This window comes from Mirounga leonina, unplaced genomic scaffold (genome assembly GCF_011800145.1).
Source record: "Mirounga leonina isolate KUSES-001 unplaced genomic scaffold, KU_Mleo_1.0 Mir_197, whole genome shotgun sequence".
Lineage (NCBI taxonomy): Eukaryota > Metazoa > Chordata > Mammalia > Carnivora > Phocidae > Mirounga > Mirounga leonina.
Window position 1 is genome coordinate 1,229,799 of NW_023270494.1, and position 16,916 is coordinate 1,246,714.

The following is a 16,916-nucleotide window of genomic DNA, read 5'->3' on the forward strand; positions in this document are numbered from 1 at the left end:
CCCCTTACGTTGTTGTACACTTGAAATGCTCCAGAACCAGAGCATCAGCAGCAGGCCCTGGGCAGCGTCCGCCTCAGGGTGGCCCCCAAGCAGCTCCTGCCCCCGCCTGTCCGTGCAAGGGTCTGCGGCCTGGAGAACCTGGGTCTGCCCAGTCCCTTCCTGGGCCCAGGACTCTGACCCCAAGGGCTCCCCCCACAGCCAAGAGGGGACTCTCAAAGCAGGGGGCGGGGTGTCTTGCAGTGCCCAGGTGCCTGCTGAGAAGAAGGGCCCAGGCGTCCATGGTAACTTGGATCCAGACCCCCAACACGCACATCCTGCCCACCCCCGTCCCCTCTCCTCCCCTGGTTTTGGGCCCCCCCAGTTCCTCTGCCCACAGCCCACCCCAACGTATCCAGTCAGGGCTGGGCTTCTTTCTCCCTCTGGGCCCTCAGCCTTGCCCCCCAGAACCGGACGGCCCTCCTCGGAGGGTGCAGAGCGGGTCCTGTGGCCCCCGGACAGCACAGCAGCCGACACGCACATGCCAGACGCGGAGCACTTCACAGTCCTTTATTAACACCCCTGCAGAGCACCCCTGCTGGGGTCGGGGGGACGGGCTGCTCTGGCAGACCTCAGGCGCGGGCGTTCTGGGTCTCGGCTGTGGGCGGATGCCGCCGTCCACACGGAGTGGGCCCCCGAGGACACCCTGCAGCCTGCCTCTGCCTGGGAGCTGTGGGAGGCGGGGACGCCGGGCGTACCCCACGCTCCCTGAAGCGGCAGCCGGCTCGTGGCTTTGAGAGCTTTTGGCGAAACTACCTGCTGAAGCAGCAGGGGGCTGGCTGAACCTGGTGCCCGCAGGCCATGTGCTCACCCTCCCTCCCGGGCAGGCTGATTCTGCATGGTGCCATCTGCCCAGGGCCCCGGAGCTCCGGGGGCAGAGCTACCTTTGAGAATGGCAGAAAAGCTATGGTCCCTCTCCAGAAACAAAAGGGCACATGCACACACCTAGTTTGGTGAGCCATGCTGGGGGTCTGCACCCCTCTCCGCGGCCACCCAACTCCTAATGGAAGCGGCTGGAAGATGGGGCTGAGGGCCCCAGACTCTAGAAAGCCTGGACAGCCCACCTTGTGTTAACCAGCTACTCAGGGAGGAGAGAAAACTGAACCCAGGGCCCGACACCTCCCCTCTGAGTCATTAGTGTGCGGGGGGGCTGCCGGAATACCAGGTGGGGAGAGCCTGGGGTGGGCAGGCAGGAGGTGGAGAGGACGAGGTCACTGGAATGAGCTCAGGCCCAGGTAGGCTGGGTGTGGGCAGGAGCCTGTTGGGGAAGGCCAGGGTGGAGGTCCGGGCCCAGGAGGAGGGAGGAGGGCACTGGGGCCGCGCTCAGCCCGCTCCCCGCCCATCAGGAAAGCACTTTGATGCCGAAGTGTTTGCGGAGCTGTTCCAGAAACACAAACGTGAGCACGGTGTGGGGCATGAGGCGGATGCCTGCAGGCAGGAGGCCCTGGGCGGAGACAGGGATAACAGGAAGTGAAGGGAGCCCAGAGAGGGCCCCGCCCCCGCAGCCACGGGGGCTGGGGGGCGGGGGGGGGGGGCCCCCGCAGGGCGGTCGCGGGGGAGCAGTACGGACCCCCGCCCCAGCTAGCCCCCTATCCCGCCCCTGCAGCCGCAGGCCCCTCCCACCATGCCCCTGGCTCCCCCCCAGCCCCCAAGCCCCCCCCCAGCCCCTGCACAGCCCCTGCACAGCCCTCCCCAGCCCCCCCAGCCCCTGCCCAGCGCCCCCAGTCCCCCCCAGTCCCGCCCAGCCCCTGCCCAGCCCAACCTTGTAAAAGGCCAGCGGCCCGAGCTTTGCTGTCTCTACTGCGCAGTGGAGAACACCCTGCAGAAAACACAAAATAAAGCAATAAAAAAAGCTGCATTTTACTTGCAGAATACAAATAACACGCCCCTCCCCCGGCACTAGCCAGGGGCCCTGTGCAGTGAGCGGCCTGGACGGTCAAAGGTCATGACAGCTGGAGAAGCCAGCAGCCGAGAAGGTCAAGGCCACCCTGCCTGCTGACACAGCGAAACCAGAAACATGCACGGGACCCGCCGGGCACCCACAGCGTGTGGGGGGCTGGGAAGAGGAGCAGGGCACAGCAGGGACACAGAAGTGGCCGTGCGTGCCTGTGGGTCACCGGGTCCTGGGCCTGCCCAGTAGAATGTGGCAGCTCACCGACTCTCACTGACTGCAGTGAACGGGCCGCCTCTGTGAACACCAAGGAATCGGATTTAAACACAGGGGGACGCCTGGCCGGCTCCAGCAGTAGGGCCCGCGACCCTTGATCTCACGGTCGCGAGTTCAAGCCCCACGCTCGGCGTGGAGCCGACTTAAAAAAAATAGTCTTTAAAAAAGGGCCAAGGGCGGCTCCATGGCTGGCTGGAAACAGCAACTGGGGAGAATGTGCTCGTGCAGGGGGGAGAAAGACTCCTCCACGTGCCAGGACAGGGACACGGGCTCACCCAGCCATGGAGCCTGGAACCTGATAACAACAGTGTGGGGACCCCTCCCTGTCCCCCATCCCGGCCCCCAGGCCTGTACTCCTGAGGGAGACAGTGCCTGCAGCCCCCACTCACCTGATACTCGCCCTTGGAGTTCATCAGACGCGTCTTCAGCACGTCCAGGGGCTGGCACAGGATCGTGGCGCAGCCACCCTGTGGGGAGGGGGGCTTATCACCAATGGGCCTGCCGGGCAGAGTGCGTGGGCACCTGTCATCCTCCCCCACAGACCCACCCCCATAGAAGCCCCGGGCCCGGACCCCCGGAGGCATCCTCAGGGCTATAGGACCCTGGGCTGCTGGGGACACTAGAAACCATCCCAGCTTGGGCACCGGGGCCTCAGCGCCCACGTACGTACGCAGCCCGAGAGGGACATCCGCCACACCTGCCCACAGCCTCCTGCCTTCTGAGCCCTGGCCTCGTCCCGGCGGGCACCCTCAGCTCCCAAGACTACTCAGCCTTCCCCCGCCCCCGCGCTTCCCCCAACAGCCAGGCCCAGCACTCACCGCGATGAAACTGGCAACAAAGTGAGTGAAGACACCATCAGACAGGTACCCGGTGCTGAGGACCAGCTGCTTGGCCTGATCATAGCAGGACAGCTGTGGAGGGGAGGGGTGAGCAGGGCCTGTGGGATGGCCCCCGGCCCCAGGAAGGGTAGACAGGGGCCCACAGGGACATCACCGGGACTGACCAAGTGCCTGCTCTGCAGGTCACCTCCAGTTACTGTGACCAGGCAGACGGGGGAGGCCCGGACTGGGAGGGGCCTACCCACCGCCCCAGCCCCCACCTGTGGTCCATGCCCACTGCCTTCCTCCCCCACCTCTCCAGGGGCTGAGGGCGGGCCCCCCAGATGCTGTCCCAGGAGGCCCACCACCAGCAGAAGCCCCACCTGGCCCACGGTGACAAGCATCCCTCGACTGGATGCCATGCTCGCGCCCGAGAACAGCTTCTTCAGACCCTCTGCCGGAGAAAGGAGGTCAGGCGCCCAGCCGCACCCCTCAGGCCTCCCCCCAGGTCCTGCACAATACTCCCCAGGCCCCTCCGCCTCCTTGGACCCCCCAAAGGGCCTGCTCCTCTTACCTTCTCGGGCCACCCGGTACAAGCCGTCCACGGCGTGGGCGTAGCTGCCAGGGACAGACAAGGGGCGGGGGTGAGGCCCTCCCTGCCCATGGCCCCCGGGGGAGGGTCCTCCCCAGGGAGAGCCATGCAGCTGCCACAGGGGTCAGGGGACAACAGTGCCTGAACACCGCCCCGCCGAGGCTGGGTCTGTCTGCGGGCTGGTCCTGACGGTGAGAGGGTGGGGCCTGCCCGGAGCCTGTTTTACCCCTGGACTGTAGCCAATGCCTGCTCTCTAGCTGGGGCGTCCGTCCGTAGGCAGCCTTGGAATTAATAGGATCTCAGACTTCATGAAAAATGGTATTTTTACCGTAAAAAAAAAAAATCCCAGCCCCCAAACTTGTTTAAAGGCCCAAACCCCCTCACTTAAACTTGTAAACCATCCTTCCTGTGAACAAGTACAAGATATCAGAAAAGGGGGGAAAGTAGCCAGCCTCCATCCCAGATTCCCCCACCAGGAAAGAACCCAGAGGCCCTCCCAACTCCGGACGGATGAGGGCGCCGACAGCAGCCTCTGCCTGCTCCAGGTGACGCCACAGGCAACGAGGCCTCTTGGGACTCCCAGCCGGGGCCTGGCAGAGGCGCTCAGGTCTTCCTGCTCTGCACGCCCCGCCCCAGGCACCCCCCCAACCAAGAGCAGAACTCGCCCGCTACTCACTTGCGGCGCTGATTCGGGGGCAGCTTCATGTCATTCTGCATCCTGAAACAACCACAGGCTCAGGGGGGCGGCAGGGGGCCAAATACGCCCCACCCAGAAGCTGGCGGGCATCGGGGCTCACGCTGGCCTGCCCCCCAGTCCCCCGTGTCCAGGCCCCAAGGTCCGAGGGCTTGTTCCAGGCTGAACACACCGCAGACCCTAGCAAGTAAGCCTCCCGCCCCGTCAGAAGTCGGGAAAGACCCTGACCTTGGGTGGGGGCACACACTGACCTGACATTGACCATATCCGCGGGAGTCCCCACGAAGCCTCCAATGCAACCTGGGGCGACAGACCCCAGAGCCAACATGTGATGACTTGCAATGCCCACCTGCGCCCACCCTCCCCGGCCCGGCTGGCAGCTCACCGCTGATGGAGCCCAGCAGCACCTTCTTGTAGAAGGGCAGGGGCCCCTCACTGCCCTTGGCCACATGGTCCCGCACGGTCTCATAGATGGCGAACCGAGTCAGGGAGTAGGTCATCTGGGGGGAAAGGGGCCCAGCTCAGAGGGTGCACGTGGGGGAACCCTGCTGGGCACGTCGGCCCTCCCCACCCCAGCCCTTCTGGTGCACAATCATCACGAAATGGGCCATGGGGACAGTGAAGGACCCTCCCAAGGCCACACTGTCAGCGAGTGACTGAGCCAATTCACAAACCCGGGGCTGGTTGAGTCCAGAGTTTCCCTCCCCAGGCTCAGTTTCCCCATGTCTAAGTGGAGGTCTTGAGCCAGCTGTGAGAGCAGGGCTGGCCCGGTGGAAGGCAGAAGCACATCCCAGGCCACCACACCCTGCCGACTCCTGGGGCCGTGTGGTTCCTTTCTCCTACCCAGCCTTGAAAAGGAGGACAAAGTAACTCCCAGGCCCACAGGGCACCCACAGTGCGTCTGAGTCCAGGCCAGGGACACCAGTCTTTCCCTCTACCTGCATGGGCTCTGGGACCAGGGCTTAGGGAAGCCCTCACCTCGCAGCGGTGGGGGGGCCCTGGGAGGCAGAAGTGCCCTCCCGGGAGTCCTAGCCACCCACCGTCCCGGGAGGGGGGAGCCCCGGAGGCACCTGTCTGCAGAGGGAGGCACTGAGGCCATTGTAGAGTGCCAGGACGCCATCGGAGCGCACCACCCGCAGGGCCATGCCCGTCATGCGCAGCTTCACCTCCTGCTGCGTCTGCAGATGCACCTGTCGGAGTACAGCTGCTCATCCGGGCCCCGCCGCAGGGACCGCCCAGCCCGGCTCCCTCCGGGCCCTTTCCCACACGAAGACCCCACGGGCTGGGTCCTCTCAGCACTCCAGTTTAGAGATGGGAAACTGGGGCACAGGAGACACAGAGGTCTCCTAAGGGTGCCCAGCTGGGTGCAGATGGGACTCCATGCCCACACCTGGCGCCAACCTCTAGTCCACACTATTTTGCTTTACAAGGAACAATGCCGACTGACACGTGAGCCCACCAGGCCCGTGAGAAATAGTTCACCTATGTGTCTGAGTCCTCACGGCACCTGCTGCAGGAGTGGGGGTCATCAGTCCCATTTTGATGAGGACACTGAGGCAGGATGTAGACCCCAGCAAGGTGACTCCAGAGCCCCATTTCTTAGCCATGCCACTTCTCAAGAGGGATCAGAAGTTATGGGGACTCAGAGACAGGCTGAAGAAACATGGTGGGCTTGGAAGAGATGCTGGGAGTCCGGTGGGGGAGAGGGGAAAGGACACTCCTGGGAGGGCCACCCTGGAATCTGTCCCCATATACCCCACTCTGTCCAGCCCCAGTCGTGTTCTGGCTGGGCCTCCCTGGGCAGGTTACGGACCCTCCTGCTTCAGTTTCCCTCAGTGTGCTATGAGGATTAAGTAGCTCAGTGGGTGCACCTTTCTCTTCCTTCTCTGTCCCCGCCCAGGGGCTTGGGTGGTAGGGCAGTTGAAGGTGGGTGGGGACGGAGAGGGCTTTGTGCTCCACTCAGCCACATCGGCCAGCTGGACAGGACAGAGGGCACTGGGCCTGGGGGCAAGGTGTCCACGCAGGAAGCAGCCCTTGTCCAGGCGAGAAGCAGCTGTGAGGACTGAGCCAGGACACGGGGCAAAGGGAGAGATCAAAGAGCTGTAAATCATTTCTCCAGTGGCCACGTCGTTGAGGGCAACATGCTCAGCCAGGGCCTCCCAGGGAGGCCTGCCTCCAAAGCTGTCCTCCCTGCTTCTGCAGGGGGGTTGAGTACCCCCTGGGCCAGACAGCAGTCAGCGTCCTGTGGCTGCCTGCTGCCCTTGACCCTCCTGGCAGCATTCTGCAGCAAAACAGCACCCGGGGGGCAGGGCATGGGGCAGTGATGCCCAAAGGAGCCTTGGACAATGGACAGGGGGCTCTGGGCCACTCCAAGGGCCCCTAGAAGCTGTGCCCAGCCACAATCGGACACAGAGCCTAACCCTCCAGGGCCCCACGGTGGGCACGGCGCAGGCGGCACAGTACCTGCCTGGGCATCGGGAAAGCAAAATAAAACAGACATGAGGGGAGTTTCCTCCTTTCTCAAAACAAGAAGCACCTTTCAGTTCACTGTCACCTCCTCTCCCAGGTGGTCACAGCACCTTCCAGGCCTGGCCCTGTTCCTCCTAGCCCCCTCTCAGGCCCTGGGGGCTACTAGGAGCATGCAGGCCTCTCCCAGGACATGCCAGGTCTCAGATGTGCCAGTGGGGCTACCACCTTCAGCCCCCTCGGCTGCTAATCCTGCCTAGCTGGAGGTGAGCATTTTTACTAGAGAAGTCAATCCTCCTTCATTTAGGACAAAAGTTGCTGAAAGAAACATACCCTCAGGTGGAGGAGGGGCTGGGGTGGGGGCCTGGCCAGAGGCTGAGGTTTGGGTCAACAGGGCCACAGGTGCCAATCCCTCCCAGGGGGTGAGTATGGGGGTCAGGCTGCTTTGGGTGGGGGTAGGGAAGGAGGTGGCCAGGAAGCTGCCCCCCTGGCCCACAGGTCCCATGTGACCACAGCCCAGGTTCCCCAGGGCAGGGCCTCCTGGGCCGACCAGGCTTTGCATCATCGGTCCTTTCTTCTTTGTTCTTTGTAGTGAGAAAGGGGCAGAAAACAACCCCCCCCCCCACCCCCGGCTGGCCCTGGGAGACAAGAGAAGCTCTGTGTCATACTGCCCCATAAGCATTTTTCCTAAAAAAAGTAAAATGAGTGTGACTGCCTCTTGCTCACCCTCACAGAGCAGGACCTGTGTGGGTGCAGGACCTGCGGCTTCCAGGTGCCCGCCCAGTCCAGGAGGAAGCAGCCCAAAGCAGGGATCCCAGGGAACATAGCGCAGGCAAGGGTGCCATTCCCTCACTGTGTGCTGGGTACCCACCAGGCAGGGAGGCACCTGGTCCATGCCCTGGGTGTGCTAGAGCCAACATGTGTGCGCCCCACAGAACCACCCCCTCAACTCGAAACCCGGCAGAACTGTCCTCACAACTGCGGGATGGAAATTGGCTCAGAGAGGCCAAGCGACTAGCCCGAGGTCACACAGGTAGTATGGGGCACAACCGGGGCTGGAACGCGGCCCCCGGTCCCCGACAACGGGCACCTCCACCCCGGAGTGGGCAGGGTCTCCGGGCGGGGGCAGCGAACCACAAGGCGGCCCCAAGTCTCGCGCCGTCCAGGGCCAGTGCAGGGCCAGGCAGGTCAGTGCCCAGGCGTGGGCGGCCCCCCGCGCCCCCCCTCCCCAACCCCCGGCCCGCGCCGCCCTCACCTTGAGCAGGTCCAACGGGTGCGTGCAGCAGGCGGCCCCGCAGGAGGCCAGTCCCCCGAAGTACCAGCGCGACACGCGCGCCTCCGCCGCCATGGCCCGCACCGCGGACGCCCAGGAGCGCCGGCAGCCCGCTTGCAGCTCCTGCTGCCCACACCCCGGACCCGGCCTCCGCCCGGCCCCGATCGGACCCCGACTCTCGCCCCGGACCCCGGCCCGCACCGCCGCCCGCGCCGAGTTCAAAGCGCCACCCGCCACCCGCGCCCGGCGCAGCCAATGCGCCCGCGCGGCCCTGGGGGCGGGGCCAGGCCAGGGGCGGGGCCAGATAGACCCCGCCTCGAGCTGGGGGTGGACCGCGCCTTAAAGCGGCCGTGGCCCAGCAGCGGAGCCGAGTGGGCAGCGCCGAGCCGCCTGCCTCTGTGCCCGAAGGGCTAGGGCGTGGCGGGGGGCCCACACCGACCCCAGGGAGCCTGCTGGGTGGCCTGCTCCACTCCCCCCGGGAACCTGGCGTCCCCCCACCTCGCCCTGCTCCGGCCGCTCCAGGGTCACCCGCACGCCTAGGCCAGGTCTCCGAAGGTCGCCGCCAAGGAGCGGCCTCGGCGCTCGGCCAGTCCCTGCCACTCCCGGAGGCTGGCCTCCTGCAAACAGCCTAGCCCCAGTCGCGGCCCTGACCTTGCACCCAGTGTCCCAGCTTCGCCACGCAGGCCCTGGGGGTCAGCCCTGGGACACGTGCATCCGGAGGGGGTGGCAGAAAACCTTCCTGGAGCCAGTCTGCAGATTACAGAAAAACTAGGGGCAAAAGACAATTCGGGGAGACTAGCGACCCTCCGGTGCTCCCAGCCAAGTCCGGCCTCGGGTGTGCTCTGACCAGACAGCCATCCTGGAAGAGGACAAGGAGACAGGAAGTTCTGAGCCATGGGGGTTCAGTCTCCTGGGAGGTGGCAGCTGGGAGACTGCCTGTCCCCAGGAGATAGCCACCTGTGTGCAGATCCCCACTCTCATTCCACCATCCAGCAAACAGGAGGTGCAAGTATGCTCCTACGCCAGAGATGCACCTGCTGGGCAAGGTGGAAATCTGAATCTCCAGGGCCACTTTACAGCAGGGCCACACAGATCCAGAGAAGACAGAGCCAGAGACCCCTTCCCCAGGGAAGAACCTACATCTTACAGTCCCAGCTTGGCCACTGCAGCCCTCCACCCCCACCCAAGGGAGAAGTGTGAGAGGCATTGGGGAAACAACTCTGGGTCCCCTGAGCCCGCTGAGCGCCCAGCAATTATGTGTCAGAGGCATAGTATGGGCCAGCAAACCTCCCTATTTACTTAGAGCTGCCACTTGGAGACTAAGGACTCTGTCTTTTAGAACTGCAGGAGGCCTCTGACCCCTGAGGTCATCAGCGGGGGAAGTGAACCGCTGCAGAGATGGTGTCCAGCCCAGAAATGTTGGGGACCCTGGGAGGTGGGGGGAGTTGGCCACACGGGCATCCTGCTTTATCTGAAGTAGAGGGGCAGGATCGAAAGAAGACGCCAGCTGTAGCCTAGATGGAAACATGGGCCCGGGGTGTGTGTGGGGGGCACAATGGGGGAAGGGTCACAGCAATTCTCCAGAAGAAACCAGAGGAGGCACTTGGCTGGCTCAGTTCCAAGAGAATGTGACTCTTGATCTTGGGGTTCTGAATTCAAGCCCCACATTGGACATAGAGGTTACTTAAAAAAAAATTCAATTGTATTTCTATGTATCAGCAATAAACAAACTGAAATTAGGAAAAACAATTCCATTAAAAAAAAGAGAAGATGCGAGACACCAAAGCTCTGCAAGGAAATGTGAAAATGTGAGATGGCTTTCACACCTAAGCCCTTTGTTTAAAGAAACAGAGCTAACAGACCGGACCAGTAGGTTGCAGGGGAGTGGCCTCCTTGTCCAGTGTCCCATGGGAAGTAAGTAGCGTCTTCAAGCCCACTCCTGAGACCCAAGCCAGCACAAAACCTGCCCAGAACCAGGTCTCATTCAGGATAAATCAAGATGTCTGAATCTTTGGTCAGCCCAAGGGCAATGTTATCAGCTCCTGACTACACAGAAGCTAATCTCAGAGAAGGCAAGTGGAGGGGACGGCCCAGAAAGCTAGGGGCCAGGTCCCGGGGTGGGGGCTGCCCCCTCTCTGTGGTCACATCAGCAAGACAGGGTCCTGAACCCACGGTGGGGAGAAAGCCCCAGGGCACAGACCGAGGACGGCCCCCAGGTGAGAGTGGCGGCTCCCTGAAGCTTCGGAGCAGAAACAAGAGCTCTGAGAACTGAAGCGTCAAGAGTGGCAGCACAGCACGCTGCAATCTGTGAACTCCCTCAAGACCTGGAAACACTCGAGAGCAAAGCGTGGAGGAATCCTGGAAGATGCACCAAGTAAGGGGCACCTTTTTAAGACAAAGGTGGCACTTTGCAAGCTCTAGGTCAGCAAACTCAAAAAGATCCCCAGCCAAATTCTCAAATGGATCATAACTTGTGCATAAACCCAAGGTTTTCGATGGGGAGGTCGGGCGAGGTCTTGAGAACAAGGCTGCCTGGCCAGGCCTCTCGGGTGGGGCCTGTCTGCGCTGCAGCATTCCCATGTCCTCATGGGGCCACATGGGGTGTCAGATAGACACCAGGGTCCCTGGAATGGGCAGGAGGCAGGGGTCAGCTCTAGATCTCCCTCTTCCATGTTTCATTCGCCTGGACAAAGACCCAGTATGCTAACTCCTACCAGGACCTGTAAGGTTTCACGTGTGGGCGCCATCAGGACAACTCAGGATGCACAGCAGACCTACTTCTACTTCCCCTGCTGAGCTCAGGGGCCAAGGCCGAGCGGCCTCCAGGGACTCAGGGCACACCCCACCTACTGCCAGGTCGGAGACACTTTATTGGCCAACCGCATACCAGAGCAGGTCAACACTGGAGCTGGGGGGGATGAGGGGGTAGGACCACCAGGGACTGTGAGGTCAGGTGGGGGCACCAAGCGATCACCATCCAAGCACTGTCCTAGCCTGGTGGAAGGTAGGCAGAATGGGGATGGCCTGATAGCCTGATGGCCCTGGGGTACGGCATCACCTGCATGTTTGAGCAGCCACCCCCAGGACGTCCAGCATGGAGCAGGAGGTCCCATCATCCCAGGAAGAGAGAAGGGAGAAAGGGAGTCCTCATCATCACCCCAATTCCCTTGGAAAGACAAAGGGGCTCAGAGAACAAGCAGACTCTGTAGGTGACCTGCAGAAGGCTGAGGCTGAGGACTGTCCCTGAGTTCAGACCACTCCCTTACCCCAGGAAAAGGCAGTTGGGTCAACAGGATACTGGGCCAGCCGTACCCGCCCAGGTGGCCCAGTAGTCACCTGTTGAGGGAGGGCATGCCCAGAGATCTGCTGATGGTGAATCATTAATCCTCTGGGACTGTCCCGGCCAGACTTGGCCAGTGGGGCTCTCTGGGTCAGGCAGCAGCCTTCTTACAAGGAGTCCAGCAGGACGCATACTCTCTGGGTGCTGGGCATGCCCCCGAGAGCACAGCAGCTCCCCAGGCCTGTCCTGTCCTGAGGGGGTTCTATCCTAGACGCAATGTCCTCTCTGGTCCCACAGCCCTGTGCTTGCATTCTTCCAACGTGGCCAGGGAGTGGACACGGGGGCCTGCCATTCTCAGGCACATGCCTCACCGCTCACCTCAGTCTGCTAAAGACCACAGGTGCCCTGCACCCACCTCCGGGTGATGATCTGGCATCAGCCGGCTGCTGCCACCCCAGCAGGACGGGCGCTGCCCACACCCCCGGTGTGCTGCCACCAGCCCTGGGAGGCCAGGCCCCTGCACACAAAGGACCCAAAGGTCACTGGCCGACCCCCACACATCCCACTGGGGAATGAGGGGGCTACCCTAGCCAGCTCCCCACCACCCACCTGGAAGCCCACCCAGACACACCACTCTGCACACACGGCGCCCAAACAATGTATTTTTCTCAGTGGCCACCAGGGGGTGCATGTTGACCGCGGTATGTTCTAGAGTCCGTCTCCCTGGTGCTCCCGCAGGAGCCGCGCCCCCAGGCTCAGCAGGTCCATCCGCCCGTCCCAGAACGGAATTGGCCCAGGGGTGCCAGTGCCGTAGTTCTGTTCGGAGGCTGCTCCCACCAGCGGGTCCCAGACGGGGGCGCGCCTCGCCCGGGTCCCAGGGACCCTTGTCCACCAGTCCTCAGAGCTGGCCTACTCCAGAACCACGGTGCCGCCCGCCGCCTCCAGGGCTGCCTTGATCTTCTCCGCCTCAGCCTTGGCGACGTTGGCCTTGATTTCCTGGGGCAGGGACTCCACCAGCTTCTTTGCCTGCCACAGAGCAAAGTCAGGAATGGGGCCTGGGTGGCCGCAACCCACCCGCCCCAGAAGGGGCCAGTCCCAGAACCGCTCGCATGGTAGGGACAGCAGGGGAGAGGCCCGTGAGGCACACGGAGCTCACCTGGACGAGGTTTATGCCCTGGACGTAGTTCTTGATTTCCTTGATCAGCTTCACTTTGTCCACAGGCTTTGCCTCTGTTAGGCGGACAGTGAAATGTGTCTGTTCTTTTTGTGTGGGGATGTCTTCTTCTGCCACCTGGGAGAGGGAGAGACAAAGCACGGGGTGAAGTAGGCACATTCGCTCCTGGGCCACCCTGTCCTGTTACCCCCAAGCCCCAAAGCAAGGCCAGCAAGGCCTGCAGCTCCAGCCGGAGGCGCACCAGACCTGCTGGGCTCGGGGCTAACCGCTTGGAACCTTCCTTCCCTCCCACGCTCCCCAGCTGAGACCTGGCTCCCTGGCCAGAACGCTGCCTTCTCCCCAGAGGCGGTTCTGAATCTGCCTCCCCTCATCCACCCGCTCAAGTTCCCTTTCCCTTCAAAGCTGTAATCGTGGGACAGGCAGGCTGACACCGACTGCTCTTATCCAACAGCGTTTCAGGAAAGCAGTGCCCTTGTCATCCTCAGCCAAGCCCCGAATCGTGTGTGGATGACAAACTGACAGGCAGCCGCAGCCCCACCTTCGCCGAGTGACCGACAACGGAAGGACGAGGCCGACAGAGCTGTCACAGCTGAAGACACAGCACCCCCACGGGGCGGGGGCCACGTGGCCCGGCAGCCTGGGGCAGTCCTGCTTTAGATCTGCTCCCCAATTATTATTATTTTTTTAAAGATTTTATTTTTGATAGAGAGCACAGGGGAAGCACAAAGGGAGAGGGAGAAGCAGGCTTCCCGCGGAGCAGGGAGCCCGATGTGGGGCTCGATCCTGGGACTCTAGGATCATGACCTGAGTGAAGGCAGACGCTTAACCAGCTGAGCCACCCAGGCGCCCCCTGCCCCCCAGTTACTGACAGTATCCCTTCATTCTCAGAAGCGTTCCAGTTTCCACAATGAAGTTCAGAGGAACCCCGTCTCTCCTTTGCTCCAAATGTTCAGCCTGAATCTCACCAGCCTGTGAAGCTACCAGTTCCCGGCAGATGGGGGAGTGGAGCTGATACCATTGGAACCAGCAGACACATCTGGAACGTGGGACACCCCACGGGACCCCTGACCCGGATTTCGTAGTAAGGGATGGCCAGGGGAAGGGGACTGAGGCCGGGAGCCAGACTGCAGAGACCCAGTGACCACATGCAACACAGTGCTTAGACTGGGGTAAACCAACTGCTAAAAAGTCTGGGACCATTAGCTAAATCTGAATAGACTGAGCGAGAAGATCACTGTTAATGACGTTTGTTGTACAAATGGCTCGTGGCTACGTTAAGAAAACACCTCTGTGTTTGGAGATATGTGCTGGAGCACAGAGAAAGGACAGACCACACACGTGCCTTAAGCTTCAAGGGACAAGCGAAGTAAACACGGCAAAACCTTAATCGTCATGGAGACCGGGTGATACATACACAGGCTGTTCTCTGTACTTGTCGATAACTTTGGAATTTTCCCAACAGAAAGTGCAACAGCCCCCCACCAAACCAGAAACAAACAAAAACCGTAACAAATTAGCGCATGGCTTCAGGTCAGCTGGTTTCGTCGCAGAGACGAAACCTGCCCATTGCCCCACCTCTGCCACCTCGTGCCCGCTGGCCCTCTGCTGGGAATGCCCTGCTTCCTTCCTGTATTCCTCAAATCTCCCCCACAGTGCCACCTCCTTATTGTGGCCTCCCTGGAAATTGTAACCCTCCCCTCCCCTTAAGCTTCTTCCCTGCGTTTTTCCCACATCACTTATCATGTTCTGCTATTCAATAAAATTTTTCTTTTTCTTCTTATTTGGTTTATCGCCAATTTCCCTCCACAAGAAACATGGTCTCCACGTGGGCAGGGATCTGCACATCCTCCGCAGGAAGGTGGTCCCAAGGAGACTGCAGGTGGCCCACAGCCAGCACACACAGCTTTGCGGGATGTGTTGGCTGATGCAGACTCAAGATGAGGGACAATGAGAGAAATCTGGCCACGTGACGTGGTGGCGCCAGAGGAAAACCTTTTTGCACGGGACCCTGGCCTGCGCCCACCTCGGGGGGTGCTGCTGCGGCAGGGGCAGCTCCGGGCATCGTGCCGCCCATCGGCATGAGTCCAACATCCTGGATCTTCAGTGTTTTCTGCAGGGAGAAGGGAGAGCAGTCTCAGTAGCTGCCCGTCACGTTCGAAGACACCCACACAACAAGGCTGGCACAGTCCTCATACTCAGGGAGCACGCTTCGGACGATTTACTACGCTCCCCAAATATACCAAGAACAAGACACAGGCCTGGGCTTGTGATACCTTCAGAAGCTCGTTGAGATCTGAGATCTCCAGGAGTGTGAGGCTGGCGATGTCCTGGACAAGCTGCTGGATCTTGGGGGGATACTCCTTGGGCGCGTTATCCAGGGGTGCCCCGGCGAGGGCCTCCCCCATTCGATGGCCGCCGCATCTCATCAGCCGCACAGCGCAGACACGGGGCACCTGTTGCCTAGCCCCCCGTTCAAACAAGGCTGTCAGACTGGCACAAGCGGGTGACACAGACCAGGCGGGTGGGCGCTATGAGCTCAGGTCTAGCTCCTTGGTCCCAACCCGGGGGTTCTCAGACTCCAGGGTCCACGAGGATAAGGGGGTTTCCCAGCTGCCTTAAATTCTTCACGAGCCTTAGAAGTCCACGCGAGTATTTGCAGACGTGCTACCCACAACGTTAGCTTCCGGGTGGAAAAAACTATCGGCCCAAGGGAGCAGGACAGTAACTTGAATGCATTTTGCTACACCAAGCCTCTCAGAATCTGGGGCCCTCGGGCGGCACAACGCCGGACCCACTGATGGAAGCCCTACCACGTCACTGGGGCTGCGGGGGAAACTGAGGCCCGGGGAGGGGCAGGGACACGTGCACGGTCATCTGAGGCCACCCCAGCACACTCAGCAGCCCGCGAGGGTAAGGAGTCGGCGCAGCTGGGGGGCCCTCGTGACGCCCACCTGCGCCGGGACCCGACGAGTCGGGGTGACATCCCGCCTGCCGCGCGCGGGCGCCGCCCCCAACCTGCACCCTCAGTTGCCGGCCGCGGGCCCCGACCCTGCCACCCTCCAGCCCTCGGCTGACCGCGGTACCTGGCGAGACGGAGTGCAGCGCCCCGAAGCCCGAGACACGGCCCCCAAAGGGGGCGAGCGGCCGCCAGCAGCATCGGTCCGCGGGCGGGAAGGTCACACGCGGCTCCCCAGGAGGAGGACGCTCTAGCCGCCGGGGCCGCCGAGCATTCGAGCTGAGTCAGGACGCTCTAGCCGCCGGGGCCGCCGAGCATTCGAGCTGCGTCAGGACGCTCTAGCCCAGGAGGCCGCCGGGGAAACGAGTTGGGGCGGACGCTCTAGCCGCACCTCGCGCTGGCTTCCTCTCGCTCCCAGAGATTACCCACCGGACGGCGAGCCGCGCAGGCGCAGAGGCTCGTTGGTCGGGGTCGGGGCCTGGGACAGGCGCCGAGTTGTTGGGGCCCCGTCCTCGCTCGGCGGACGAAGGCCAGAGAAGGCCGAGGCTTGGGGAGGCGGTGCCGGCCGGGGGGACAGTGCAGTGACCCCTACTCCCCGACACCTGCCGGAGCCTGGCGCCGGCCGGCAGCGCTTCCGGCCCGTGACGCCCTCCCCGGCCGCCCGCGCCCGGGCTCCCCCGGCGCCGAGAGCTCCCGCCGCCCTCTGGGCAGCCTTCTCCTTGCTTCCCTCGTCCCGCCGGAGGGCTGCCTCTCGCGCCAGCGCGGGGACACGTGTTCTGCCCCGGGAGCGAGGCCCGCGCGTCTGGGCGGTTGGACTCGGGATTCCCCGCCGACGGCCTGGCTAAGGGTTGTGACTGAGCCGGGAAGGGTCGCGGGCGGGAGGGCTAGCGGTTCGCCTGGAGAAGAGAACTCCTCAGCCCTGGCTCTGGGTCCAGCTGCCCGAGCGCCTGCCTTTCCGTTGTGCACGGGGGGTGCCTCCCCGGCGCCGCTGACGCCCTCCGCCGTGAGGCTCCTGGGCCTTGGCTCTCCCAGCGGAGTTCCAAGAGCCAGGCACGGAGCAGCGCTTGTTACATCAAATCGAGAGGGCAGAGCCGTCCTCTGCCTGGCGACCTTCTGCTGTCCTGGCCCTGCCTTAGGCCTGAGCTCAGAGAGCCTCTCTGCCTGGTAAACTAGTCCGTTTCTTCACGGAAGAGCTAATGCTGGGGTCACGTACGAGGTATTTAAAGGGTGTGAAATGTTCTGAACTCTGGATACGAGGGGCTGAGTCTACACTCTGATAAGGTATTTTCTTCCAGACTCTGACTGGTGTAGAATCACACTCATCCTCAGGCGTCGCAAGTCTTCGAGGACTCAGGGTAGAGCAGGGCCGGATGGGGAGGACTGCTGCTGGGCTCCCCAAGGGCACAGCTCCGTGTGCTGTCTCAGGGAAGGATCAGGTCTGCAGCTGCTGCCAGAGCAGT

General features: G+C 62.5%; 2 protein-coding genes across 2 annotated transcripts; both read right to left on the minus strand.

Annotated features, from left to right (window-relative positions):
* Positions 1-518: 518 nt before the first annotated feature.
* SLC25A10 (solute carrier family 25 member 10) lies at positions 519-8,239 on the minus strand. Its single transcript, XM_035025784.1, has 11 exons — positions 8,029-8,239; positions 5,378-5,497; positions 4,693-4,807; positions 4,559-4,607; positions 4,290-4,331; positions 3,596-3,639; positions 3,405-3,475; positions 3,022-3,114; positions 2,593-2,670; positions 1,799-1,855; positions 519-1,480 (listed from the first exon to the last, which is right to left on the minus strand). The coding sequence occupies exons 1-11, from the start codon at positions 8,119-8,121 to the stop codon at positions 1,379-1,381; spliced, it is 864 nt and encodes a 287-aa protein (XP_034881675.1). The 5' UTR covers positions 8,122-8,239; the 3' UTR covers positions 519-1,378.
* Positions 8,240-11,968: 3,729 nt separating this feature from the next.
* MRPL12 (mitochondrial ribosomal protein L12) lies at positions 11,969-16,057 on the minus strand. Its single transcript, XM_035025787.1, has 5 exons — positions 15,584-16,057; positions 14,774-14,960; positions 14,524-14,610; positions 12,483-12,617; positions 11,969-12,352 (listed from the first exon to the last, which is right to left on the minus strand). Exons 1-5 carry the CDS (start codon positions 15,655-15,657, stop codon positions 12,236-12,238), a joined length of 600 nt encoding a protein of 199 aa, XP_034881678.1. The 5' UTR covers positions 15,658-16,057; the 3' UTR covers positions 11,969-12,235.
* Between the last annotated feature and the right edge of the window lie 859 nt (positions 16,058-16,916).